The sequence below is a fragment of the Manihot esculenta genome, chromosome 6 (assembly GCF_001659605.2).
Source record: "Manihot esculenta cultivar AM560-2 chromosome 6, M.esculenta_v8, whole genome shotgun sequence".
Taxonomy (NCBI): domain Eukaryota; kingdom Viridiplantae; phylum Streptophyta; class Magnoliopsida; order Malpighiales; family Euphorbiaceae; genus Manihot; species Manihot esculenta.
The window spans coordinates 12,097,825-12,110,846 of NC_035166.2; the positions used below are offsets into that span (position 1 = coordinate 12,097,825).

The following is a 13,022-nucleotide window of genomic DNA, read 5'->3' on the forward strand; positions in this document are numbered from 1 at the left end:
GCCCAGTTTGCTTGGGCAAACAACCTGGTTAGTCAGCGATTTGTTCTCCTCTTCATTTCAGCTTCACTTTGGTTTGGGCAAATAAATTGGGCAAACCATGCTTGCTCTCTTTTACTCTCTTTTGGGCAGATTTAAGGCCATTTTTGCTGAATTACCATTTTACTCCATTTTCTGCAAAACAAGATCAAAACCACAAAATTAGGCAGAAAATGTGTAATTTAACATAAATAACAATATAGAAAAATGGGTCTAAATTTGGCTCTATCAACTATGGTAGATAATTATAGTAAAGCTACCTGAACTGTCATGATGCAACATAAATCTCAAAGTTCTAGTCTAATAGCAAAATTCTTATCCATGGTGCATAATTAATTTGAAATAGCAGAAGGTTGTTAGAAGTTACAATAGTAAAGAGTTTCTTAACACACAATGTGAGAATTTATCTATAGAAAAGGGGATAATTCACCAAACTTACTATCCATATACTCTACAACAAAATGGAGTAGTTAAAAGAAAACATAGGTGGCTATTAGAACTTGCTAGAGCATTCAAATTTCATACTCAATTACTCAAAAAATTATGGTCTAAATATGTGCTTCTTGCCACATATGTTAGTAATAGATTGCTTACAAAAAAATTGAACTGGTTGACCTCTTATGAAATATTACATAAAACAAAATCTACATATGATCATTTGAGAGTGATTATAATATTGCATCTAATAAAGATAAAATGGATCAAAGGGGAATAAAATTTGTTTTATTGGGTTATTCTGGTTCATAAAAGGGTACAGACTGTATAATTAGGAAACTGAGAGAATTTTTGTAAGCAGGCATGTTCAATTCTTTGAAAATATTTTTCCTTTCTAATCCATCAAGACATTACTTTCTATGGGCTATCTATACCTCTATTTCCTACCTCGTTTAACTCTCTAGAAATAGACATTGAATTTGAATCTCCAGTGAATGAAACATCCACTTTCTGCTTTACCACATCTTTAGTTTCTCCTGTTGCTCCTTCTCCAGCTCACCCTTCTGATTCCCAAAACGTCTCCCTACTTAACAAGAGCTTCAACCATTTCACCACACACAAAGAAGATCTACTAGGCAACTAATAAAACCTAGTTGGCTTAAAGACTTTGAAAAGTTTACGTAAATCCTCAATAAAATTAAATAATAAAGGCAAAATGCCTCTTTAAGCCCTTGACAAACTTTGAAAAGTTTACTTAAATCCTTAATAAAATTTTTAGTCCATTGAACCACTTAACTAAATAATATTAATCAATTAATTCAAAAACTTAACTGTCATTTACTCTTCTGTTAAATGGACATAAATTCTTCTCATCTCCATCCCAAATTCTTGTCATATATGTAGCTGATGCTTTATACAATAAAAGCATAATTATTTTGGTTGCTTTGTCCTATAGCCATTGTTCTATTGCAGGATTGATTATGGGTTGCTCTTCTTTTTCTTTTTTGAAATTTTCTCTCATTCACCTCTCTTTCCTCTTCTTCCTTCCCTCTCTCTTTCACTTCTCTTAAAAACCTTTGTTTTACAATCTACATTTTCTATGCATTTAAGTTATTTTTTGTAAATAAATAAAATTTTAATTTATTTTTTTAAAAAAATCAAAACTCTTTAAATAACTTACTCACCTAACCCTATTTTATAAAAAATTGTTTAAATCCTATTTCATATAAAAGTTATTTAAACTAAGCTTTAATATATTTTACAATTTCTGAATTGTGAAATATAAAAAGAATTAGAATTTTTTTTTAATATTACAGGTTACTGAAGAAATATGTAGCAATTTTATTAAGAAAGTTTTTGTAAGCTCAATTTGGAGGCAAATATAGTAAAGGAAATGCACATTTTATATTATTTATTGATGTTGAAAGTAAAAGTACATAAATACATAATTCTTTGATATTGATTTCACCTTCAAAATAATTTAAACTTGGACAAACAACCAAGATTGTCTATTAAAAAATAGTAGCACTTGTCTATACTAACCTCAACCAAGTAAAACCAAACTTGCCTCCAATATGGATTTATAAATAAAACTCCAGCAATTGTCAACAACACCATAACGTAAGCCACCCCAAAACTCACATAAAAATCTTCCATGTCAATGAAGCAATTACTTTCTTCAGTATCATTTGAACTTCTTGAGATTGATGGAGGAGATTCCATTGTAGCACAATCTTTTTGCAATGGCCATCCACAAAGAAGAGGGTTATCTCGATAGCTACTTTCATCAAATGTTGCAAACTGTTTAACCTTTTCCGGTGTTCTACCAGATAAATTATTGCATGACACATTGAAGACTTCCAAAAAATCCAACTCAGTGAGTTGAGAAGGAATGTTCCCTTGCAAGTGGTTGTGTGAAAGATCCAAGCTCTCAATTTGACTCAAGTTAGAAAATGATGCTGGGATTTTTCCATTCAAATTGTTGTGGGACAAATTTAGTACTTGGATCTCATTGAGGTAACCAATTTGGATAGGAATTTGGCCTATCAGCTTGTTGCATGAGAGATCAATTCCTGAGAAGTAATTCAACGTGCTTGGTTGGTAAAAATAGATATTCCTCTTTGTTGTGAATTCTATCTGTTCACCATCAGACAAGGAATCATAATTGCTTGTAGATCTTAGACAAGGGGGAATATGACCAGACAGATTATTATGTGAAAGGTCAATCACGCTTAATTGGGTCAAATTGCACAATTGAATTGGGATTTTCCCTTCAATATTATTATGACCCAAAATCATATAGCCCAATTGATAAAATCTTTCAAACCATGATGGAATGCTTCCAGTCATATTATTGTGGCTAAGATCTAACACAACCAATTGAAGGCAATCGAAAAATGCATCTTCTAATGATCCTTGAAGCTGATTTCTGGACAAATGAACTTCTATCATATGTGAACAGCTAAAATCAGAGGGTAGGCTTCCAGAAATATCATTATTGGATAAGTCTAAAATCCACAATAAGCTCATATTTCCAAATGAAGAAGGAATGCTACCATTGAAATCATTTTTAGACAAGTCCACAAATTCTAATCTCGGCAAATGTGTTCCTATATCTGATGGAATAATTCCGTGGAAGAGATTATCTGAGATATCTAAGAGTGACAAATTCATATGGGAATGAAGTGGTAATTGAAGAGACCCTGAGAGGGAATTGTTATTTAAGTAAAGCTCTTTTAGTTTTGTGTTGTTTTGTAACAACCAATATGGAAATCTTCCTCTCAATTTCAAGCTCTGCAGACCGGCTTCTCGTAGGTTATGCTGATAATAAAGGAATTTGGGAAATGTTTCAATACATGCATAACCATCGATATAAAGAGTCTCTAGTTGAAACATTGGGGTCAAATTTTTTTCAGTTTCTTCTCCATATATTTCATTGTTACCCCAACTTTTAAAGTGTTTGAGTTTTGAATGGTTGAAAAATGGACCCAACGAGATTGGAATTTGGAAAAAATTGTTTGAGAGATGCAAATATTCAAGGTTGGTTAAACTCACAAGTGGAGATAAAGAGATGTTTCCAACAAAATTATTGAAAGAGAGATCCAACGATTGAAGAGATGTCATGTTAGCCAGACATGAAGGCAAGCTACCACTGATATAATTACCGGAAATATCTAATTCTTGAAGTTGTTTTAATTTGCACACACCTGTAAATTCATTTGCAAAACCTTTAGCCAGAATCTTAAAGATGAAATAAATATCAAATAAAGAGGGATTAATATTAATTTTACCTTGGTTTAGAAACTCTGTGTCATTAAGTCCACAACTACCCAATGATAATTTCTTAAGAGAAGACATTGCTCCAATTATTTGCAGATGAGGCAAGCCTATCGCATATATAACAAATGGGAAAACAAATTATATGATAATATCAAACAATTCAATTGGCTAAAAAAATGAAATATAATATTAATTTTGCTATTATTTGTTTAATTTAACACAAAAATATAATTAGGAAATGCATTTTGAAAATGCCTATTAGAGGAAAAAATGTCTAAATATTACAAATTGTACAATTACAGTAAAAGTTTTAAAATCTTGGATAATTAAAAAAGCCAAACATTTCTAATTTGCTACAATTTAAAAAATTAGAGTAAATTATGATGTAGTCCTTTGTTTTTGATAGAATCTTTAAGTGAACATAAACATTTAGAATTTTAATGAAATATATCTTTTGAAAATAAACAGTGAAAAATAATTATAATAATAAAGTAATTAGCTTACCTTGATTGAGTATTGCTCCTTCGAATTTACATGACTCCAGAGATAGGTTTTTAAGGTGGCTAAATGCTCCCAGTGATTCCAATAACTTGCTTCCTTTTGTTATGTTGATATGATTTAAATACAGCTCACTTATATTGTTTGAAGCCCTTATTTCTGCAAGTAATTATAAAAAAAAATAAATAAATAAAAGTTGGTATTGAGTAATTAATAGTAAAATTTATTATGTATACATTAAATTAAATTATTCTTTATTCTATTATATGTTACAGAATAAAAAAAAATACACCTAAAATTTTTTACATAATTTTAATATATTAAAATTATTTTTAAGTATTTTCGAATATTAATATTAAAGTTAACTAAACTTACTTTAATAATTATTTATAAAATATATAAAATTATTAGTTACAGTAAAATATTATTATTTGATTCAAAAAAAAAAGTAAAATATTATTATTATTTTTCTTATGTTAGTCCCGATTCAACATTATTATTATTATTTTTCTTTCATCTTTGAATCTCTATTAATTTAATATCAATATTAATTTCATATTGATATTAGCGAATAAAAGAAATAAAAAAAATTATAATGAAATTTAATCTTATTTTTCATAATTCTTTTATTTTAAATTTTATTTTTCCTAAATAAATATTATTTTGAAAAATAATATTATATTATTGAAAATAACAAACAATGAACAAAAGATTAAGTTATGTACATATATTAAATGTGAAATGTATACTTTTGGGTTCACAAATTTTTGAGTCCACAATGATTTTACATTTACTTAAACTAGTATTATTGAACGTAGATTACATGTTTAATATTCATTATAATATTATATATATAAATATAATTATTTAATAATTTTAAAATTACTTTTTATTTTATTTAATAATTTTATGCCATAAATTTAACTTTTTACTATCTATATATGATTCAAAATTCAAAAATTTGTTAATGATAAATTAATTTAAATAATGAAGTTAATATCTACTTTTAAAATTAATTTTAATTATAAAATTACCATACACTTATAAATTTAAATATATATAAATTTTAATTTTATTAACTTTCAATTAATTTAAATAATAAAATCATTATCTACTTAAATTTTAATTATATACTGATAACTAATTAGATAAATGTAGTCTACATAATATATATTTATAATTGAAGATTTTAAATATTAAAATTTATTAAATTTAATAAATTATTTTTAATATAACAAATAATTTAATTCTACTAAATATAAAATTAATAACATTAAACTAAATTCACTTGTACAATATTATAAATATTTTTTACTTTAAATAAAGATTATAATAAAAAATTTTATAATATTAAATAAATTAATTTTATAATTATTAAATATCATATATTATAAAATAAAATATATAAAAATCATAACTATATTAATATTTATATTATTTTTAATTTATTTAAAAAAATAATTTTTAATTAACGTAATATAAATAAAACTTAATTAGAAATTAAAAATATTATTTACTTCGGTTCAATTACAGCTGATTCACAGCGGATTAGTTGTTATATTGCGTAATATGTTGTTATTTATCAGATAAAAACTTTTTAATACTAAAAAAATTAAATTATTTTTCATAAATAAAAATATTGTATTTATATATATAAATATTCAGTAATATAAAATTTTTTTAATAATAAAACAATAAAATAAACCTACATATTAAAATAAAAAGTCAGTTTAACCAGTTGACTGCTTTCGGACAAAACTCTAAATTTATAATTTTAACGATCATTAAAAAAATTTTCTGAATGAAACTTAATGTACTTAAACTATAATTTAATTCGATAATAATTATTTATTATCATAATAATTTTAATATTTTATTTAAATATTTTTAAATTTAAATTATCAAATATCTTTTTATAAAAAATGATTTATTTGAAATTTTTTCATACATTTTTTAATAAGATTATTCATTTAAATATTTTTTAAGTATTTAAATAATAAAATTACTAATATTTAAATTAAAATAGCCACTTTATTATCTTATTTTATTTAATAATTTTATGCCATAAATTTAACTTTTTATTACTTATATATGATTCAAAATTCATAAATTTGTAAATGATAAATTAATTTAAATAATGAAGTTAATATCTATTTTTAAAATTAATTTTCTGGATGAAACTTAATGCACTTAAGTTATAATTTAATTCGATAATAATTCATAATAATTTTAATAATTTATTTAAATATTTTTAAATTTAAATTATCAAATATTATTTTATAAAAAAATGATTTATTTAAAATTTTTTCATACATTTTTTAATAAGATTATTCATTTAAATATTTTGTAAATTTTTTTAAATATTTAAAATAACCACTTTATTATCTTATTTTTTTTAAAATTATTAATTTGTTGATAAACATTTCAATTTGTATTTTTTAAATTTGAATTTATTATTTAATATTTTAATATTATGATAATTATTTTTAATATTTTTAAATAATATTTAAGTTTGTTATTTTAATAATAGCATATGAAAATTTTAATTTTTTAATTATCATATATATATATATATATATATATATATATATATATATCATAACCTATAAATTTAATGATAAATGTGTTAAAAAATATATATAAAAAATTTAAATGCACAAAATATATCAAGGTTAAATTTTTTTAAAATATATTAAAATAATAATTAATTATCAAATAAAATTAATTAAACTCAAAAATTAACAATTAATAATATGATATGATGATAATTATTTTAATATTTAAAATTATTATTTTAATAATCTAATCTCAAAAAATTTAATTTAAATATTATCAAAATTATTAATTTTAAATAATTATCCTACATAATTATTAAATAAAATTAACTAAATTTATAAATAAAAAATTTAAACATGCATTAATTTTAAATGATAAAAATTTAAAATCATTTTGTACGATATATATGAATATTTATTAATTTAAAATTATTTAAATAATAAAATAATTATTTATTTTAAAATTTAAATTTAATTGTAAATAACTATATTTTATGCATTTAATTTGAATAAGAATTAAAATTCAATTCTATGGAATTGGTTATAAATAAAATTAATTCCTATTAAATTTGATGAAATTTAAAATAAATTCCACAAAATTTATACAGTAACATCTTTTAGATTAAAATACTCTTCCTAAATAATTTTCTCTCAATAATTTGTGCTTTATACTTTATTAATTATAAAAGATAAAAACTATGAAATTAGTTTTATATTTATCTACTATTATTATATATTGATAATTATATACTATATATTTTTTTAATTTTATAATATTTAAGTTTATTTTCTCAAATCAGTAAGGCTATTTATTTTATTATGTAAACTATCAAATCAAGAAAATTTATTTTAAATTTATTAATATATTTTTAATGAGATTATTTTTTTTAATTAATTGTTATAAACTTATTAAATATAAAATTTGTTGATAGAGTGTAATTTTTTAATTTTACTCTAAAGGCTAATTTAGAAATGAAAAGATAAGTTATGTGAAATTTAATTGAATTCTATATTTTAAATTATGTCATACTAAATAATAAAATTCATTTCAAATGAATTATTTAGAATTTAATTGAATTTTATATAATTTTATAAGATAGAATTAAACCAAACACTATATAAGAAATCAACATACCTCCTGAGTCTACAAATTCTGTAATGTTATTGCCACTCAAGTCCAATGTCACTATCTTGCTTTTGCTCAATTCTAATTTAATAAGAAAGCAAAAATAATTATATAACTACAAAATTTTTACCATCAAATCATATAAAAATAAAAAAGAAAAAAACAAAAAATAATATCTAACCTTTGAAATTAAATGGTCCTTCCAATTGATTATGTTCTAAATTTAAATATTTGAGAGATGGAAGTCCAGCGAGTGGTGATAAAAGGCTGATATTAACATGATTAGAACACAAATAAAGGTACTCCAAATTGCTCAGTTTCAGTAATTCCTCGTTACCTGTACAAGTTATTATTTGTTTATAGCTAAACTAAGAAAAAGAAAAAAAAATGATGAAAGAAGTAAAAAGATGAATTCCTACCATTTGAAGATATGAAGCCTTCAATTTCATTAGCTGATAAATACAACTTCTCCAAACTTATTAGATGATTGAACTCTGTTGAATAATATAGAAATGGCATTTTTGAATGAGATAATGATGATGACAGCAATGAATAAGATGATTGAACTCTGTTTATTTATTTTTGTAAAAAATCAAGCTCTGTTACCTTCAATGTTAATTATCCCTTTCAATTTATTTCCACCTAGAGATAAATATTTTAAAGATGAAAGACCACTTAGAGATGATAAGATGCTTTTGTGGAAACTGTTGTAACGTAAATAAAGAACCTCCAAATTGCCAAGTGCTGATAACCTTTCAAAACCTGCAAAAAGGATGTAATTAAAACATTTAACAAATTTATTAAATAAATAAAGGAAAAAAAAGGGTAATTAAGTGAATTTCAAACCTTCATTCTTGATGCAACCAGCTATATTATTTCCCATCAGAGAAAGATAATTCAATTGCTGGAAGGGAAGAAACAAAGAAGCATTTAGATACCAATAATCTCCTTCTGTGCTTCTTACATCATCAAGAGAGAGTTTAACAATATGCCCTGTGGTGGCGTTGCAGTCTACGTTTACCCAACTACAACAGTTAGCAGTTATACCCCAAGCAGACATAAAAGAAGAAGAAGAATTGAAATGAGATTTGATTTGCAACAGAGCAATTCTCTCATTCTCCAGACATCCATCAGAGCACCAACTCTCTTTTAATAATAAAATCATCATCACCATTATCCAAAACTCCTTCATTATGATCTCTTGCTTCCCAATACATAAATGCTTTCACCTTTTATAGGCAGATCCCAGTCCAATGGGAACCATTCCTAGAATACCAATACCGTATTGTTTGGTGTTAATTAGAAGTCATGAATTAATTAATTTTGAATCAATCAGTACTATCATTTTCTATGGGTCAATTAGTACTATCATTAATTAATTATAGGCAGATTTCTCTTTGCGATGAAATTTCATCCTACTAAAATGGACTATTAATTATTTTATTTTATATAAAATTTAAAACTAATCAAATTTGAATAAAATTGAGAATTCAATTAGGAGTTAATTCAATAATTTTATAAGATTGATCTCAAAATATTAATTTAGTCATCTCAAATCATATAATTAAATTTAATATGTTTGTTAGAAATGACCTCAATTTATAAATTAAAATATTATTACTAGCTTATTATTTTATTTATTTTAATATGTTAAATTTAATTTAAATTAAATTACTGATTGTAATTATAGTCACTGTTGAGATATTTTGATTTTTAAGCTTATGATTAATGTACATTAAAATATTTTATTTTATAAATAAAATGAAAACCATTTTTTACTTTAATTAAATCATTTAGCTAATTTTGGATAAATTATATCGTTCAATCCCTTAACATTAAAAATAGTTTCATTTTCGTCCTTCAACTTTATTTTTTCACTAAAATATCTCTTGAATTTAAAAATAATTTCATATTTATCCCTCAATTTTATATTTTCGGAAAATTATCTTTCAACTTTAATTTTGTTTAAACAAAAATCTTCCTCACTTGGCAGGTTTCTGAGTTAGAAATATTGACATTATCTTTTTTTTTCCTTCTTCTTTGTATTTCTCTCTTATTTTTACAACTAAACAGATAAAATTTTATATTATATTTTATTATATTTACTAATAAAATTAATTATTATTTTTAATATCAAAATAAATATTGTATCTTTTATATTAATTTATGAATATTTTTCAAAACAATGAAATTCTCAATATTTATTTATTTATGAAATATTTTAATTATGATTTTTAATATTTTAAATAAATTAATATTAATAACTTTAATTAAAAAATTACATAAATAAATAAATATTATACAATTAGAGAAAAATAAAAGGAAGGAGAAGAAAAAGGTAATTTCAATTTTTTTTCACTTGCAAACTTGCTTTGTAAATAAGTTATTTTTTGTTGTGATAAAATTAAAGTTGAAAGATATTTTGATAGACAAATGAAGTTGAAGGATGGAAATAAAACTATTCTTAAAGTTGAGGGATATTTTAGTGACAAAATAAAGTTGAGGAATGAACATGAAATTACTCTTAAAGTTGAAGAATAATTTAGTTACAAAATAAAGTTGGGAGAAAAAATAAAACTCACGATATTTTAGCGATCAAATTAACTACGAATAAATATGAAATTATTCTTAATTGAAATATATTAAAAATTATTAAAAATCAAATTGAATTAGTTAATTAGTAAATTTAATTTTTTTTAATTAGAACCAAATAGTGAACCTATTTTGTGATAAGGTTTTATCTTATAGATCTTGGATAGCATTTTAAGATAAAAATTAAAATTTCAAATCGAATTATTGAAATCAAATAAATTTTCAAATAGATTCTTAATTTTTGTTCTGCTGTATATTAATAACTGGTCAATTTTAATTAAAAATAATTTTTCTTGTGATCTGAAATTACTTCGGGGCTAATTATTTCTAAGTTTGTATTTTATGAAAAATGATTATTTAGTTATTATTTCTTAATTACTCAATTTAATTGCAAGTCTATAATTTATTAACAAAATTGTAGAAACTATAATTATTTAGACAAATAAACTTATCCACTAAACGCAAGAATAAGAATTCAAAAATAAATTATGAACCACTACTAATCAATTTAGTGCAAAGAGTCAACAAATTAAGAATGGAGAAAGCCTTTAAGGATCAGAGTTAATAAAATCAATTTGACTATTGCATATGAATTAATCCACTCACTTAATTAGGAATAAATTACTTTTTAAAGAAAGAATAATCTTAAGTATTTTATTTTAATGTCTTCTCTCGAAACTCACAAATTATTTATTCTCACGGAATTGGTTTGACTAAAACCCTTTTAACCTCTTTGATTATTCTATGAACCTCTTTGATTATTCTATGACTAAAGCACAATGAATCATAATACCCTTTTTGTTTTATAATTTTTATTTTTTTTTTAGCTATTCAAAAATTATTGTTGACTTTTTTTTACACCATAATAATATATAAGTTAACTATTATAATTCTATTTAATTTTATCTTATTTATAAAAAATCGCACCAAACATATATTAGTATTTAATGCTCCATTCATTCTATAATTTTTATCCTTTTTTTTAGTTGTTTTAAAATTATTATTTACTTTTCTTCTCTAGATTATAGTTAATTAACTATTATAACTCCATTTAATTTTATTTTATTTTCAAGAAACTACTCTAAATATCTCGTGATATTTATTAAAATTTAATTATTTAAGACGAGTATAATTGAAAATTAATAAAAAAATTATATTTTTTAATATATATAAAAAATAAAGTGAATAAAAATTATATAACGGAGAGAGTAAAATTTAATATTTTTAAGATAGATATAATGAGAAAGTTAATGTAATACCCGGCTAGACTCCGGTATCGGAATTCCTACCGTCCGGTGAAATCTCGGGTGTCGGAAACCTCTAGAAGGGTAAAAGCATGTTTTTATAAAATGTTTTAATGTATTTTATGGTTTTAAGTAAGAAAGAAATTGAGTTTTCAATGAAAATGACCATAGAGGGAAATCCAGGTTCGGCCGCCGAACATGCATGAGTTTTGGAGTCACCTTCGGCTTCCGAAGGTGGCCTGGCCAGCCACCTATAAAAGGCCCCATGGCCGAAAATGGGCGAGTTTTCTTTCCCATTTCCGGCCAGAGGTGAGTCCATGCCCTCCCATGGTTGGTTTTGATGATTTTCCTCAGATCTTTCAAGTTTTAACAAGTGTTTAACTTGGTTTTGAAGATTTTTGGAGCTAAGATCAAGATTTGAAGCTTGGAGACCTAGGAGCTCTCTTCCTCCATTTCTCCAAGTTTAGGTCGCCTCCCCTCTCGATCTTCAAGAGGTAAGAGTAGATCTTTAGCTCATTCCATGTTTTAAACAAGTTTTATGAGGTTTATGGGGTAGAAATACATGATTAAGTTAGATGTTTAATGTTAGGGTTAATGTTGAGTTTATGGATAATGTATGTTGTATATGTTTATTAGATGTGTTGTTGTTAGGGTTTAGGATAGTTTGAAACCCCTATATGCTTATGGAAGTGTGTATGCATGTTGTAGAATAGCTAAATGAATGTTTGGAAAGCACTTATGCATAGAAGGCTGAGTTCTGCCATTTCTAGAAGAACTCAGGTTCGGCAGCCGAAGCCATGTTCGGCCGCCGAACCTGCCTGTGGTGGCATGTTTTGTCTGTCGAACCCTACCCCCGAAAGTTGGACTTTCGGCTCTGGAAGGGAGTTTCTGCCGCCGAACATGCATGAGTTTCGGATCTAGAGGAAACTTTTGGCCGCCGAAGGTGCATGACTTTCGGATCTGGAGGAGGGTTCGGCCGCCGAAGGTGCCCTGTCCAGCCTTCCTTTGCCTGCTTTGCATGAATGTTTTGAGGTGTTTTAGGGGGTTTTTGGGGAGTTGTTTAGAGTTATGTCAGTCTAAGTTTGGTCCCTCATTTGAGTCCGCCTGTGTAGGACCCGAGGAACCGAAGACCCCAGCAGTGAGATAGTTGGATCAGAGTCAGCCAGAGGTGAGTAGGACTGAACTATAGTTTAAAATAATGAAAGTTTTAGCATGTTTCACGCATCATGAATGCCATGTATATATTATGTTGTATTG

General features: G+C 24.6%; 2 protein-coding genes across 3 annotated transcripts; both read right to left on the reverse strand.

The window, feature by feature from the left end:
- Positions 1 to 1,872: 1,872 nt before the first annotated feature.
- On the reverse strand, positions 1,873 to 9,122 carry LOC110616851 (receptor-like protein 13). Of its 2 annotated transcripts, XM_043957375.1 has the most exons (7): positions 8,776 to 9,122; positions 8,536 to 8,691; positions 8,349 to 8,423; positions 7,939 to 8,266; positions 4,255 to 4,407; positions 3,762 to 3,857; positions 1,873 to 3,677 (listed from the first exon to the last, which is right to left on the reverse strand). In XM_043957375.1, the coding sequence occupies exons 6-7, from the start codon at positions 3,826 to 3,828 to the stop codon at positions 1,942 to 1,944; spliced, it is 1,803 nt and encodes a 600-aa protein (XP_043813310.1). In that variant the 5' UTR covers positions 3,829 to 3,857; positions 4,255 to 4,407; positions 7,939 to 8,266; positions 8,349 to 8,423; positions 8,536 to 8,691; positions 8,776 to 9,122; the 3' UTR covers positions 1,873 to 1,941. The 2 variants fall into 2 exon arrangements, with proteins under 2 accessions (XP_043813310.1, XP_021615044.1); XM_021759352.2 differs by having other exon boundaries at positions 7,939 to 8,423.
- LOC110616852 (receptor-like protein 9a) lies at positions 8,106 to 9,103 on the reverse strand. The gene is made up of 4 exons (XM_021759354.2): positions 8,776 to 9,103; positions 8,536 to 8,691; positions 8,349 to 8,423; positions 8,106 to 8,266 (listed from the first exon to the last, which is right to left on the reverse strand). The coding sequence occupies exons 1-4, from the start codon at positions 9,101 to 9,103 to the stop codon at positions 8,106 to 8,108; spliced, it is 720 nt and encodes a 239-aa protein (XP_021615046.2).
- Positions 9,123 to 13,022: the final 3,900 nt, after the last annotated feature.

Coding starts and splice junctions, on each gene's coding strand:
- LOC110616851 (XM_043957375.1), bottom strand. CDS start 3,828: ATGTCTTCTCTTAAGAAATTATCATTGGGTAGTTGTGGACTTAATGAC. Junction 3,678..3,761: donor CACAGAGTTTCTAAACCAAG/GTAAAATTAATA, acceptor ATGAATTTACAG/GTGTGTGCAAATTAAAACAA.
- LOC110616852 (XM_021759354.2), bottom strand. CDS start 9,103: ATGGTGATGATGATTTTATTATTAAAAGAGAGTTGGTGCTCTGATGGA. Junction 8,424..8,535: donor AGGGATAATTAACATTGAAG/GTAACAGAGCTT, acceptor ATTATTCAACAG/AGTTCAATCATCTAATAAGT. Junction 8,267..8,348: donor AGGCTTCATATCTTCAAATG/GTAGGAATTCAT, acceptor TAACTTGTACAG/GTAACGAGGAATTACTGAAA.